General features: G+C 41.4%; 1 protein-coding gene across 1 annotated transcript in view; it reads left to right on the forward strand.

The window, feature by feature from the left end:
• The first annotated feature begins 8170 nt into the window (after positions 1–8170).
• The window catches only part of GRIP2 (glutamate receptor interacting protein 2), a 212701-nt gene continuing 205140 nt past the window's right edge, over positions 8171–15731 (forward strand). Inside the window, exon 1 of the mRNA XM_072420513.1 lies at positions 8171–8550. Coding sequence (XP_072276614.1) covers positions 8496–8550 — 55 coding nt within the window. The 5' untranslated portion in view covers positions 8171–8495. The remainder of the gene's footprint in view (positions 8551–15731) is intronic.

Genomic DNA, 15731 nt, shown 5'->3' on the forward strand with positions numbered 1-15731 from the left:
ATAGGTGTCGGTGGGTAAAATGAGCCTCAATCATTGGTGCCGGTGGGTAAAGTGAACCTCAATCAATGGTGCCGGTGGGTAAAATGAGCCCCAATCATTGGAGCTGGTGGTTAAAGTGAACCCAAATTAGTGGTGTCAGTGAGTAAATTGAGCCCCAATCATAGGTGTCGGTGGGTAAAATGAGCCGCAGTAATACAGATTGGTTGGTAAAATGAGCCCCAATCATTGGTGCAGGTGGGTATAATGAGCCCCAATCATTGGTGGTGGGTAAAATGTGCCCCAACTGTTGGTGCTGGTGGGTAAAGTGAACCCCAATCAATGGTGTCGGTACGTAAAATGAGCCTCAATTATTGGTGTTGTTGAGTAAAATGTGGCCCAATCATTGGTGCTGGTGGGTAAAGTGAACCCAAATCAGTGGTGTCTATGGTTAAAATGCGTCCCTATTGTTGGTGCCAGTGGGTAAAATGAGTCCCAATCATAGGTGTCGGTCGATAAATTGCATCCCAGTCATTGGTGCCGGTGGGTAAAGTGAACCACAATCAACGGTGTCGTGGGTAAAATGAGCCCTAATCAATGGTGCCGGTGGGTAAAATGCGCCCCAATCATTGGTGCTGGTGGGTAAAGTGAACCCAAATCAGTGGTGTCGGTGGGTAAAATGAGCCCCAATCGGTGCCGGTGGGTAAAATGAACCCCAATCATTGGTGTTGGTGGGTAAAATACACCTCAATCATTGGTGCCGGTCGCTAAAGAAGGCCCCAGTCATTGGTGCTGGTGGGTAAAGTGAACCCCAATCGTTGATGCCACTGGGTAAAATGAGCTCCAATCAATGGTGTTAGTGGGTGAAATGAGCCCCAATCGTTTGTGCCGGTAGGTAAAATGAGCCCCAAAAATAGGTTCAGTGGGTAAAATGCGCCCCAAGCATTGGTGCCCGTGGGTAAAGTGAACCCTAATCAATGGTGTCAGTGGGTAAAATGAGCCTCAATCATTGGCGCTGCTGGGTAAAATGCGCCCCAATTGTTGGTGCTGGTGGGTAAAGTGAGCCCCAATCAATGGTGTCGCTGGGTAAAATGAGCCTCAATCATTGGCGCTGCTGGGTAAAATGTGTCCCAATTGTTGGTGCGGGTGGGTAAAGTGAACCCCAATCAATGGTGTTGGTGGGTAAAATGAGCCCCAATCATTGGTGTCATTGGGTAAAATACGTCCCAATCATTTGTGCCGGTGGGTAAAGTGAACCCCAATCAATGGTGTCGGTGGGTAAAATGAGCCTCATTCATTGGTGCCGGTGGGTAAAATGAGCCCCAATCAATGGTGTCGGTGGGTAAAGTGAACCCTAATCATTGGTCCTGGTGGGTAAAGTGAAGCCCAATCAATGGTGTCGGTGGGTAAAATGAGCCTCAGTCATTGGTGTCAGTGGGTAAAATGAGCCCCAATCATTGGTGTCGGTGGGTAAAGTGAGCCCCAGTCATTGTTTCTGCTGGGTAAAGTGAACCCCAATCGTTGATGCCACTGGGTAAAATGAGCTTCAATCAATGGTGTCAGTGGGTGAATTGAGCCCCAATCATTGATGCAGGTGGGTAAAATGAGCCCCAATCATTGGTGCTGCTGGGTAAAGTGAACTCCAATGAGTGGTGTCGGTGGGTAAAATGAGCCACAATCGTTGGTGCGGGTGGGTAAAATGAGCCCCAATCATAGGTGTCAGTGGGTAAAATGCAGCCCAATCATTGGTGCCGGTGGGTAAAATGAACCCCAATCATTGGTACAGGTTGGTAAATTGCACCCCAATCATTGGTGGCTGTGGGTAAAATGAGCCCAAATCATAGGTGTTAGTGGGTAAAATGCGCCCCAATCATTGGTGCCCGTGGGTAAAGTGAACGCCAAATAATGGTGTCGGTGGGTAAAATAAGCCCCAATCGTTGGTGCTGGTGGGTAAAATGTGCCCCAATCATTGGTGCCGGTGGGTAAAATGAGCCCCAGTATTAGGTGTCGGTTGGTAAAATGAGCCCCAATCATTGGTGCGGGTAGGTAAAGTGAAACCCAATCACTGGTGTCAGTGGGTAAAATGAGCTCCAAGCATTGGTGCCGGTGGGTAAAGTGAACCCCAATCAATGATGTCTGTAGGTAAAATGAGCCCCAAACATTGGTGTCATTGGGTAAAGTGAACCCTAATCATTGGTCCTGGTGGGTAAAGTGAAGCCCAGTCAATGGTGTCGGTGGGTAAAATGAGCCTCAGTCATTGGTGTCGGTGTGTAAAATGAGCCCCAATCATTGGTGTCGGTGGGTAAAGTGAGCCCCAATAATTGGTGTCGGTGGGTAAAATGAGCCCCAATCATTGGTGGCATTGCTGTTTTCCATTATCCCCCCTGATTTGTCCACCATTCAGCTTTCAGGATATTCATCCAAGCTCCTAGGAAACCACGAAACAAAGGACAACCCCTGAGTTTTTTTCCTGGAGACATGACAGCACATTGTATGTCCTATGTACTCCAGCAATTGGATCATTCTGCAAAAATTCATCTTCCTGTCCACCTAGAAGATTTGGTTGTCCTCACCCAGCTCTGCGTGTTCTGCTCCTTTTGTCAAATTCTTCATGGCATGAAAAAATACCACAGGGATGATGAGAACCCCTTTTTAATGGACACAGCAAGTGCAGACCCCAGAAGTGTGCAGACCACTGAACTCATTGAGACTCAGAAGACACCAACAGACTAGCCCGTGTTATTATGTCTAAAAAATTCAAGGACCAGATGGGTGCTGCTCTCACAAACCTATTTATATGGAATTACTCCTTCCACCTGTCATTCCATGGTTTCATTTTCTTTCTGCTCTGCTGCTGGTGCAATATAAAAGAAACCCAAGAAAGATGCAGATTGTTCAGCCAATCAATGCCAAGAGAAATGCTGTTTTGTCTGGCTACAGAAGTTGCTTTCATTTTCTGCTTGCACAAAGTGGGGACCAATTCAATCCAAAACTCTATAAAAAAAATACAAACAAACTGATATATTTTGCCTATTGCACACCTTTTTAAAATGTTTCGATTGCTTTTACTGTATCAAGATTTTTCCTGTTTCTTTTGTGTCACAATCACCTTAAGAATGGGCTGGGATTCCTGCCTCAGCATTTGAACTTGTCATTTACCAATACAACAACATCTGCAGATGGCATTGATAGGCTGTTATATAAGCGAGGAAGAAAAGCCAGCATGGGTTAATGGCCATTTCCAGTTTGCTGTTTGAACCGCACAAGCGATATAATTGCATCTGAGAGGCTGAACACCCTCTCTGCAGCCCTTTTCCTCTGCGGATTCCCAACTCGCAGCCTCACAGCCTCAGAATTCTTGCCCGATACACAATGTCATTAAGTGAATCATGTTATCAGATGTCCCCGGGCAGCAAGGATCCCTGGGTATTGTTATACAGCCGGCCGTGGTACTGTGGCGTCATGCAGCTTAGCACAGTCAAGCTTTTTACTGAGAAAAATGAAGAATATGGTACTGGGACAGACTGAAGCCCCTATCAAGCAAACCTTTACCGTGAAATGAAATCACTTTTTTATTAACATGAACATTCCAGTAATGTTATATCTGCATGAATATATTCCTGACATGTCACAACATGCAGTGGCTGTATTATTGTTAATTGATAACTCCATTGTTTGTATATAAAAATCATCATCCTATCCACCAGTGATCAGACTGCAACATTGAATTTTGTATGCAGACATAACATATATATATATATATATATATATATATATATATACAACAATGTAACAAGTCATAAGATGGGAGGCTTCAGCAGGAGCTGATATGTGGCAGAGACTGAGCCACAAACTGCCCCGGCCCCAGGATTTTCATTTTGTGTCATCGTCCAGGACATTGATGGTGACCTAGGATGATAGTTACATAGTTAGTCAAATATAAAAAAGACATAAGTCCATCAAGTTTAAACAATAGGGAAAGGCATATATCCCACAATAAAAGCCTATAGACATAGTTAATCCAGAGGAAGGCAAAAAAACCCTTTTAAAGCCCAGTTCAATTTTCAATCAAATGGGGGCAAAAAAATTCGTTCCTGATCTTGTGTGTCAATTGGATATCTCCTTGATCAACAGTCTCCCAACATGACTCAATGATGGCTGAACAAGTTTCACAAATTCAGATGTCTGGAAGTCTTAATATGGTGGTATTTTTGACTTGTTTGGATATCCTGAAAATGTCTGGGAGAAAGAGAGCAAAGGCTACTCCAAAGTCTGTTTCTGCCTTATATTTGCTTCTGCTGTTTCCAGAGAAGCTTTACCTTTGCTGCTGCCAAATATCTCCCTTGTGTCTTAGTACCCCTGGTAGACAGGTAAAATAAAGCAAAACCCCACAATATTCACCTATCCCTATTCCATCGCAGGGTGCCGCCTTCTCTTTTTTAGGTAGAAGGTGCCATCTTTGGCCATCTTAATTGCCCGGGCCAGGATGACACTCATTTGGTCCCATAACTGCAAGGGAAGCTGAGATTGCCGAGTATCCTGGCTACCAAAGCTGAGCTTTACATGCAGTAATTTTGACAGTTCCATGGGGTAGACAGGCAGATAAGAATGCCTAATACAGAAGGGAAATCACCAGTTCTTTTTTTTATTTTATCTGAATCTATATCTATTTATCTACCGTGTTTCCCCGAAAATAAGACACTGTCTTATATTTTTTTGGGCTTCCAAAAACACACTAGGTCTTATTTTCAGGGTAGGTCTTATATACTTTTTTTAATGAAAAAAAACACTTACCATATTCATGTAGAACAATGTACAATTGAGAGTTTTATATGGTGACCCAATTGTAAATTAAACTCTTCATTGATTCATTGCTACCGGTATTGGTTACTGAATTCAGCATTTCTCTTCTTGCACTGTTACTGTATTAAATCAGCCAGCTTGTCCTTACAAACCTAAAATCAGCACAAAATGTGGCTGGGGCAATGATTGCTCACATTTTTATTTATTTTTTTTATTTTTATACCGTAATTGTGCTGGTTAAAATAAAAAAAAAAAACTTACCTTATCAGAAGACGCGAGCCGAGTTCCTGGCTTCTGACAGGCGAAGTGCATGTAATATCACTCCGCCTGTGACAGGAGCCGGAACTACAAGGCAAGCATCGGCTTGTGCGGCTCCGGAGTGTGTACGCCCGCTGTCTCCCGCTGTCTCCCGCTCGGTGAGTATTATTTTTTTTTTTTCTTTTTCTACTAGGTCTTATTTTCGGGGTAGGTCTTATATTAGGGCAGGTTGGGGGAAAAGTGCTAGGTCCTATTTTGGGGGTAGGTCTTATTTTCGGGGAAACACGGTATAAAGCTTTGCCTAATCCCAATTTTTTTTTCTTTTAAAGGTAACAGATTCGGCTGTTTTGTTCTGTGCATCTGAAAGGAACTTTTCAAACCATCTTGCTCAATTTGAGTCATTTGCTCCTCTGTAATGGACACCTTTTTTCAACTTGTTTCAAATTCCTATTGACCCTATTTGGGACTTCAAAATTCTTTTTAGCCCTTACCCTTCATTTGCAACATGAGTAGGACAGGGATACCAAGGTACAGTGCAAGCAGGTTTGTCCTGGAAAGCAGCAAGCAGAACTGCTGGTTCATGCTTCTACCTAAATTCAGGTCAGTTCCTGACTAATAATACATCTCCTAATGGGCTACCTCAACAATACCTGTTTTTGGATTCTCGGCCTTTTCACCCAGCAGAGAGAGGAAAAGCCTGGGCATCAGTCAGTTCACTTATATATGAACAGCTAAAACTTATAACAAGCTAGGAGATGGAGGCTTTTACCCACAGACTTTACAGTTCGAATAAGCTCGAGAACCTAATAACTTTTTGAGAAAACAAAACGTTTGCTTTGCTCATATGAAATACCCTGTGTGAGAAACCAAGATGACTGTTACACTTCAGCCTCAGTACCCCACAATGTGTAAAGTGCAACTCCGGATGATAAAATAAAGGTGATCTCAAAAATCTATGTAAAGAGTTGTTTGACATCCATGAGACCCGTATCCTCTGACATTCGGTGGCCTCTGTCAGTCCCTCTCAAGTCCGCCACTCATTTCGTTGCTCCGGAGTGTCATATGTTAACAACAAAATTAGGGAACGCTCAAATAAACAAGCCTATTGTTGTGGCTGGGTACTGTACGATGTGAACTGATGGGGGATAATTGATGCAGCGGTGGAAAGCTCATTAGTATGCGGTTCATTATGGCAAAAAAGATCAAATCCCATTTCATTTCACTGAGCTAGCTTTTTATTATTTTTTAATACTCTCTGTGATTGTAGAAGCTGAAAAAGAAAACACAAGCGGCCAGGGATCAGAGAAATACAAACAGACTGACAGGGATATTGCTAAAAGAAGGAGGCTGTTGCAGGCTGATTTGGGTGGATAATGTGTGGATGGCCATTGGATACAAGTGTTTCATTACAGTTTCACACCTCTAATACTTTGGAAGTAGTCTTCCTGACCCTCATATGGGTGGGATGATATGGCTGCAGCAACTGGACCTGCATGGTCTAAGATAAGGAGATAATTTCTAATGGCAATTCCATGCTCAGGTTTAATTGAACCCAATGTCATTGAGTGGTGAAACTTAAAGCAAAAATAGGGGCACCACACAACAATTTTTTACAAATAAAATTGTCCAATAAAGATCACAATGGTAGCCAAATGACTAACTGCTTAAAAGCATGCAAGCAGCAATTACTACTTTACAAAGCATTGGCTCAGCAATCCAATGGCTCATAGGGTAGAAAAGGCAGCTACCCTGTGTGCTTCAACTCAAAAATAAAGGACCTTCAATCTAGGCTGCTGACGTAGTTCACAGTATGATGGGGAGTTCACTTTGGCTTTTTCGCCTTGGGTGCTTAGTGCTCTTATCCATGTACTGCTAATATCAACTACAGCAAATACCACAAGCCCGGTGAAGGGGACAGGCTTTACCCCCAGATACGTTTTGGCTTCCATTGTCATTTTAGGTGGAAGTTTTAGTAGATTGTTCTATGTCAGAGTAGCCAGAAGCTCTCAGCAGCACTTTGTGGTATCAGGAATCTGGACAGACAGGAGCTCACAGCAGCATAGTGTGGTGTCAGTAGTAATATAGGAGCTCACAGTAACACAGTGTGGTGTCAATATGGGCAGCACTGTGACTCAGGGGTTAGCTTTCTGCCTTCAGTGCTAGGTCACAGGTTCAAAACCTGGCCTGGACACTATCTGCATTGAGTTAACAGGTTCTTCCTGTCTTTGTGTGGGTTCCACACTGGGTACTCTGGTTTCCCCCCAAAAGCATTCAGTTAGGTTAAATGGTTTCCCTAAAAAAAATGCTATGACATTACTATGGACTTTGTACAGCACTGTGTAATATGTTGGCAATATATAAATACTGTGTAATAATAATTGTAATATCTGAGCTCACAGTAACACAGTTCTAGGTGTAATATAAGGGCTCACAGTGTGGTGTCAGTTGTAATATAGGTAGAAACCCATAGCGGTGCAGTGTGGTGTCAGGGATAATGAAACTCACAGGAGCATATGTGGATATCAGTAGTAATATAGGTATGAGGGTGCAGTAGCAGTGTGGTATCAGTGGTATGAACAGTTAGGATCCTAAAGCAACCCTGCATGGGTATTATGGACTGGTTGAAGCTCACAATGAAGAGTTAGGGATAATATAGATTGGAGCTCACAACAGCATTGTATGGTGTCAGTTTTCAGGGTATAAATGGGCAGAATTATGGCACAGTGTGCCATTAAGAATCTGGGTAAACCAGAGATCCCTATAACATAGCCCAACGTCAGGTAATTGGTCACGGCAGGGCAACATGATGTCAGGATGTAAGAATAGATATCAATTACCACAGTACAATGTTTACTCCTAAAACCTGCGTCAGTGCTGTGACTTCTACGCCTGCCTTCAATTATTCTTAGAAATGCTATTTAACTGAAGAACACTAGAAGAATATTTTTTTCACTGGATTTTAGTTTCACTTTTATTAGTTACCTAATGAATACCTGACTATTACAAACAACATTTAATAAAAAATGTGAAAATGTAAAAAAAAATCATGTAGCAGTGCAGCACACAGCAATACAGCTTAATATTGGCAATATCCTTCAATAGCAAAGTGGTTAATGTTTTTTTTCTCTTCTTCTTCTTTCAGAACATATAAATGGTGATCCGTCATGCAGCATTAAGTCACCCTGCATGCAGGCCTGAGCAGAGCCATCTGTGTGTTCCCCTCTGTGTTCTGTCACTGCAGGGGGAACATGTGGAGAGGCTGCATGCAGAAGCTCGCATTCAGAGGTGATGAGCCCCCTGCGCTGTGTGCAGCAGACACACTGGGCTCCCCGTGCAACGTAGGCAAGCGATGGGCTGCACTGTGACAGCATAGCACCATCTCTCTCCTCTGTCTTTCTTCCCTGTTCCAGCTGAATACCATCACGGCTCGGTGCTGGCTTTCCCTCCCGGCAGCAGCTATGCCAAGCTGGTGGAGGAATTTGATGCTTTGCCTCCGCAGGATGGAGGATGCAGGTAGGAATGAGCCTTTTTTTAAAAAAAATACTACTGCGTTCTCTGCCGTTTACTACAAAGGACTGGTGTAGAATGGGAATTCCCTAGATGGGAGCAGAGGAAGTGTACAAGGGGGGAAACAGAGAAACCTGGGAGGTGGCACAAAAAACACACACAAATCGTAAAAACAAAGAACTAGGAAAAAAGAGACATTGAAGCCTATTTAATAAGGCAAAGAGCAATGATTGCGCATAAAGTGCAGTAAACGTGCAGACAGGCAGATGATACATATATGCCATTCACAAAAGATTCCTTACCTAAATGCTTCTTTCAAACAATGGCACCAAACCCGACAGATCGATCATTTATTTTATTCAATAGTGCCATCCAATGTGGGCAAGAATTTCTTTGTTCATTTAAAAGCAGACCAGGAGGACAACACACAGATGTAGATGACAGGGAAAATATAACGCACACAATGCACAGGTACACCTTTATGGTACATAGGGAAGTGTCAGACCGGTATGGTCTTAACGATAATTTTCAAGTTACAAATTGCTTTTTTTAACATTGAATATCAATAAATCGTCTCAATAAATGAAAAGTGCATCATGACAAAATGCTGCAGAAACTGACCCTCGCTCTCTATGTGGAAGCAGTGATCTCTCTGCTGACACACCCCCTCCTGAGTCAACCTATTGCGCTGCAATCAAAAAAATGTGTGCTCCCTACTAATGCTGCAGCTCTGAATCAGCAAGGGGAGGGTCAGACCTCTGCAGAGAGACCACTACTTTCACCCAAAGAGCAAAGATCCTTCTTTGCAACATGCTGGCATGGGTCAAGTTTTTCCACCCAGGCATTTGCTTATTTCAAATATTTGCATTGATTCTGGATGGCAAAAAAAAAGAAAAAGCAGCGTAGAAGCACTTTTACTTACCAGGAGATTTTGGCACTTCTTTTTGCTGGTTGGTCAACAGATTTATTAGTAATGAAAAATAGACTAGAATGAATAGAAACATTTCTAAGCTCTTTACTTCAGGTGTAATTAATTACTTTCAACCATAGGACCCAAGTGGGTTTTTTAAGTTATTTTTATTTTTTAATCATGCCTTGAAGTAGATATCCAGCCATACCTTTGGATTTTGCTGGATTTAGACAGAGCCAGAAAGGGTTTAGTTGCCCTGAAAGGTTTTTACTATAAAGCGTTAAAACTTTTGGTGCCGGTGATCAATGATAAGGAGAAATTGTCAGGTGAAGCAGACTGTACCTGAACTGTTGATCTCCTGGCCCCCTTCAGTGCTCTGTGGTTGCTTCCGCTGACATCCACCTCAGAACTGTGCCTTGCAGCCATGTGGAGTTTGGTAGGTAAAACCACAAAACGTTGCAGGGGGAAACCAGGAAATAGACACTTTCAGAGGTGTTGGTTGTAGAAGAATCTTTAACAAATGGTGTTCTCAAATCACCAAATTGCATACATAGAGGAATGTGATGGATGCATTACAACAATAGCTGGATAAAAAAAAAGAAAAGAATCACCTAGCCTAAAGGTTGAGCTCCCAGAGGGTGACCAGGGTATAAATTGCCATTATCTAAACACAGGCCCTTATTTATTAAAGCTGTCCAAGGCTGGAGAGGATACATTTTCACCACAGTGAAGCTAGGTGGTCCAGGAAACCTGGAATAGATCTGGTCCAGGATTCAAAACATATGCTAGGAGTAAACAGCAAATTACTTTGAAGAAATCCATTCCAGGTTTGCTGGATAGCTTTAATAAATGAGGGCCACTATACAGGGTGCCAAACCATTATACCTACGTAGCTTCTGTTTTGTACCTAACGTCTCTTAGCTGATAGAAGTCAGATTTCACATTCAGTTTAGAGATGCATAAAAAATAAGAAAAAGCTAAAACTTGTCCACATGTCTGTTGCTGCTTCCATGTTACAAAATTTGCTAGAGGTTTTTGTGTTATTAATCAAATACTTTATTGGTTATTTTATGTGTAGTCTTGTTTTCATTCAGATACCAGTGCAGTGTTCTCCCCTAAGATTCTTTTAGGCTGGCTGTGAAGAAGCTGTAGGTGAATGGCAGCCCCTGTATTGTGACACAGCTGTTTATTCACTACCCAAAAACAGCCGGGTGGTGTGCCCAGCTAAAGGGGCTGGGGAGATCACTGCAATAAGTGTTACCTTCATTCTAGGGTGACCACCATTCCATGGAGAAAACTGAAAATGTGTCTTTTTCTAATGTGTGGTATGTCTGCACAGCTGTTTTTGATGTGTGACCAAGTATTCTCATGCTGAAAGATTTAGACACGTACATATTGTATTTTGGTTTATATTTCTAAGTTGGAGAATATTCAATTATTTTTAGCTTTTAGTGGAAGTGAGACTGGAATAACGCTATACACAGGTAAAGATGTATACTTACCTGTCTGTTGGGTGATGAGATAAATTTTCGCTGTCCTTATGAGCTCAAGTCACTGCTTTTCTCAAATATATTATTGGATGTGTCCTCTGCAGGGCGCTGTGGTTCCTCCCACAAAATCCATATATAAGCTCTGGAGGCAACCAGAGCATGTAGGGGCAAATGCAACATATGGTATTGGTAGCAAGCTGTCCATGACCCACCAAAAGTATCTCATATCCTTAGTGGCCAAAGAGAAGCAAAGCACCAGCTATCACACAGGCTGCTGGAAAGGCAAGCATATTTTTTCTCCTTTTTGCAGGGTATGCATTGTGTACAAGTGACTCTGTGGTGACAAGGTAATTTTAATTTATCATCTGCTTGAGAGGCAATATACTTCCCTTTACCTGGCTGCTGCTGGCATTTGTCTCTCTAGGTGGGTCAATAACTTGCTACCCCTGCACCATGCTGTGGTCCCCCCTGCTGGGTTAGTCATCCTGTAGTGATGTGAAGTTGGCAGAAGGAACCATAGTGGCCATTGGGGGACACGCAAGGTGACCCACCTGGAAACGTGTTGGATAGCTCAAAGCTTATAAAGACAGAGAAAATTTAATTCAGCCATAAAGGTAAGTACAAACTATCTTTTACAGAGTTCTTCTAGTCTCGCCTCAAATAATGAAATGCATTGGCAATACAAAGCACACGTGCAACAGCATCACAAGTCATGAACAATGATTGTAATCCAATAAGTATTGAATGATGTAGGCTGCACTTATTTTATTATAAGTCTTTTCATGTCAGTAGGTCAAAGCTTTGCTTGTGAAATAACAATTGTGGATGCGTTGTTACATTATACGGTCCCAGGGCTCTGGTGCAGTTCGGTAGTTTGATATTGTTGCATGTAAACATGTATAGCAGTGCATTGGCTTTCTGAGTTGTGTTTTGGCATCAATAAAAAGTTTTGGTTTTTTTTTCTTCAATGAAAGTATATGAACATGGATCTGGTGCTTTCCCCTTGGCTATTTTATGTTGTTTTACAATGTAACTATTTTTAGTCTTTAATATTGCTATTGTGCAGGCTTGCTGATGAATGACAGGTGCTGCCTTTTAATCTGCCCGATCTCATGCTGAGAACACACATTGGCTCCCAGCCCCTGGGTTTGCATAACAGCCTCAAATAACAGACCTTTGTAAAAAAAAAATGTTTAACCATGTTAGCTACATGTTAGATATACCCTTATCCAAAAAAGTCCCTGCATGGATACCTCCCTCCTTTATATACTGTTCAGCTTTTACAGTGTTTATTTTCGGGCACAACTACCAGCTTCATAGGGATGAATGAGAGAGCCCAGCCCAGTTTTTCTATTCATCTCTATGGAGCTGGTAGTCACTCCTACACACTGCAGCACAGGGGGTCAATTAGAAAATCAAATCCCAGCACAGCAGAATGCTAAATGCAACTAAATTCAAAAAGAAGAAATAGCAAAAATCAAAGTTAGACAATTTACTCACTAACTACAAACTTAAAAAATCCATTTAGTTTCTTGGTTAAGCACTGCCTTAAAATACAACCAAGAACTCCTATATAAATAAATAAGACCAAATTCAGTTATCATGTGGTGCGTCCATCTAGGAAAGTTCCTGACTGATCCAAATCGTTCTTTATTTGTGTCTCACACTCCTCACTCATACACTGCAGATCACAGTGGTAGGGTTTCAGCAGCAATGGCAAAACTGCCAATAAAAAAATGGGCGGGGCAAGGTGTGGCCAGGTGCTGATTGACAAGCTCCAGGCCCCTGCAATGTCTTCTCATTGGACTGCATAATTTGTTGGGGCTGTATAAATCATTTTTATTATTAATAATATTAATATGTGAGAATGAAAACTCTCTTCTGAATTCAGGAGCAGTGCAACAGAGGCTGCATAGGGTGGACTTTAATGGCAGCCTCAATAATCACCTATGGGACTGTATGTGCAGATGAATGTAATCAATAAAGTGGATTTCATAATAAAGTGTTGCAGTATATATTCTATTTCATGAGAAGCCATTGTTTTGCTGTAAGGTAGGAGAGGGCTTGCAGCCCAGCATTGCATATATAAGTTGATAAATAATTGTCAAGGTCAAGTTTCAAAACTGTGGTCCAATACTTCCATATGCAACTGAACTGAGTGCAATACCCAACTAATTGGGTCTGATTTATCAAAGCTCTCCAAGACTGGAGAAGATAGACTATCGTTGGGGAAGTTTGCTGGATCCCCCAGGTCCTCTTTTGATAGTCCACCATTTCCAATCTTTGAGAGCTTTAAGGTATCAGACCCATTGGGCATGATTTAATAAAGCTCTCCAAGGCTGGAGAAATACTCTTTCATCAGTGAAGCTGGGTGATCCAGCATACCTGGAATGGTTTTCTTCAAAGTCATTTGCTAGCAAATGTTTTTAATCCTGTATCGGATCCATTCCAGGTCTGCTTGATCACCCAGCTTCACTGATGAAAGTGTATCCGCTCAAGCCTTGGAGAGCTTTAAAAAATTAGGCCCAATGGGTCTGTGAATTTGAAGGCATCACTCTTCTATTGTTATGACTTGCATGAGAATCAGGCCATATATAGGAGCTGTATACAATCGTACAAAACATCCATGAATGCAAAATGTTTTCTTGCAAAGACAGACAGATGGATGGATACATTTGATTTCCCGCGTCAGTAAGAAAACATTCTTTTGCTACATATTATTTCAGTTTGCTGTTTTCATTTCCAGCAGTCACTTTCTCTGGGTAGGATGTTTCGGAGGAAATAGCGAACAGTCAATTGTCTGTGTCTAATGTGCAGAAAGAAAGTGTAGCTTGTTAAATATAGCAGCCATCCGGCAACAATCCCAACTCTGCTCACTTTACTCACTTCTCTGCCGAGGCACTAATACTGCCTTTAAGCTGATGTGAATTGTACATGTGAAGAGAGGCGTAATGGTTCTAAATACATATTAATACGTCGTTCTAAACGACTGAAGTCTGATCTAAGGGAGAAGTGCTGAAGGGAAAAATATGGGTTTAGGTTTAAAGATGAACTCCTGGGAAAGCAGGCAATCATTTTAGAAAACATTAAATGCAATTAACATTTGTGTTGAATCGGACATTTGATTTGCTTTGTGTGTTGCTTATCATCAACAATTGGCAATTTTATTTTTTTTCTTTATAAAATTTATACCTGTTTAATAAACCACTTCCCTCTCTCCTCATATAATAGTGAAGGATAGTCAAAAATATTTAGTCCCGATGCCATTGCTCCTTTATTGGGTGTACTAATTGCCCTAACAACAGGGACATTAGGTTAAAACCAATTACAAAACAATCTTTATTGATAATAAAAATACATGCAGCAATACATCACATTTTTTGATTAGTTAATATATGCGATACCAATACAAACCCCCCAAGAAGATAAGTTCACCACCATTTATTTTAACTTGAAAGTGGATCACATCTTCAAAACTCAGTAAAAGCATGTAGAACATTACCTGGACCGATTTACAAACCTTATGTGAAGTTGCCCAGATAGCTATCCTATTCCCCAACGACTGTACTTGTTGAAATCCTCCATACTGTAAGACAATGCATAATTCCACCCCAGCTGTCTTATCAAAGCCCTGTTTGCTCTTTTGATGTTAACATGAAGTGGAGAGCCAATAGAGCTTCATTGAGTGTCTGGCGTATAGATCCCTCTCTGATTGCTGAGCTTTTACTAGTGCTGAGGGAATGGAATTTACAAAAGGAGGGAGATAAAAGACACATGGGCTAAAGAAGGAAGGAAAGCTTTGAAGCCAAAAAATTGTATGAAGATATCTATAAAAAATCAATTCCTGTTTTATGTGTATCTGTAAATCCTAAAATTTCATAGGTTTTAACATGTATATGTGATTTCAATTGCAATAGTTGTAAATCTGCGGCTTTCTTTGAATTATTCCTGCTATAAAGGTGCTTGTTTAGGCTCTTCCTTTTATGGGTTGACAACACTGTGTTTCTGTCTTCTGAATGTGGTCCAGTGTTGTTACTCATCCATAAACATGGCACAGGTATGGTCTATCAAGAAGCCAATGCAGAGCACTGATGTGCAGCTCAAGACACAGTGTTTGGAAGGGAAAGGAGCAAATCATAGTGACATTGTTAGTTAGGATAAAAAAAACATAGGTCCATCAAGTTCAACGACTTAGGAAATAAACATATCCCAGATAAAACCCTATAGGGAAAGAAGGCAAATAAACCCCTATAACCCCGGTTCAATTTGCCCAAACAGGGTAAAAAATTCCTTCCTGATTCCATGAGGCAATCGGATATTCCCTGGATCAACAGTCTCTGCTATCTTTACTTTAAAACTTTAATCCCCAGTTATATTCTGTGCTTCTAGAAATCATCCAGCTTTTTCCTAAAGCAATCTATAGAACTTGCTGAAACTTCTTCCTTGAGTGAGCCAATTTCACATTTTCACAGACCTTACAGTGAAGAATCCCTTCCTTATCAAGGGTTTAAACTTCTTTTCCTCCAGACACAAAGACTGCCCTCTTGTCCTTTGTAATGGTCTTAAAAAGACTAGTTTGGAAAAGAGTTTTCTATATGGACCATTTCTATATATTTATACAGGGTGATCATATCCCCCTTATATATCTCTTCTCAAGGGAGAATAGATTCAGTTCAGCTAATCTCTCCTCATAGCTGAAACCAGCAGCACTGAGATGGAAAAAGGATAAAGGAAAGATATTTTTTATGCCATTTGTTTACTATATAGTTATTCTATCTGAAGATAAA

Source organism: Pyxicephalus adspersus, chromosome 8 (genome assembly GCF_032062135.1).
Source record: "Pyxicephalus adspersus chromosome 8, UCB_Pads_2.0, whole genome shotgun sequence".
Classification (NCBI taxonomy): Eukaryota; Metazoa; Chordata; class Amphibia; order Anura; family Pyxicephalidae; genus Pyxicephalus; species Pyxicephalus adspersus.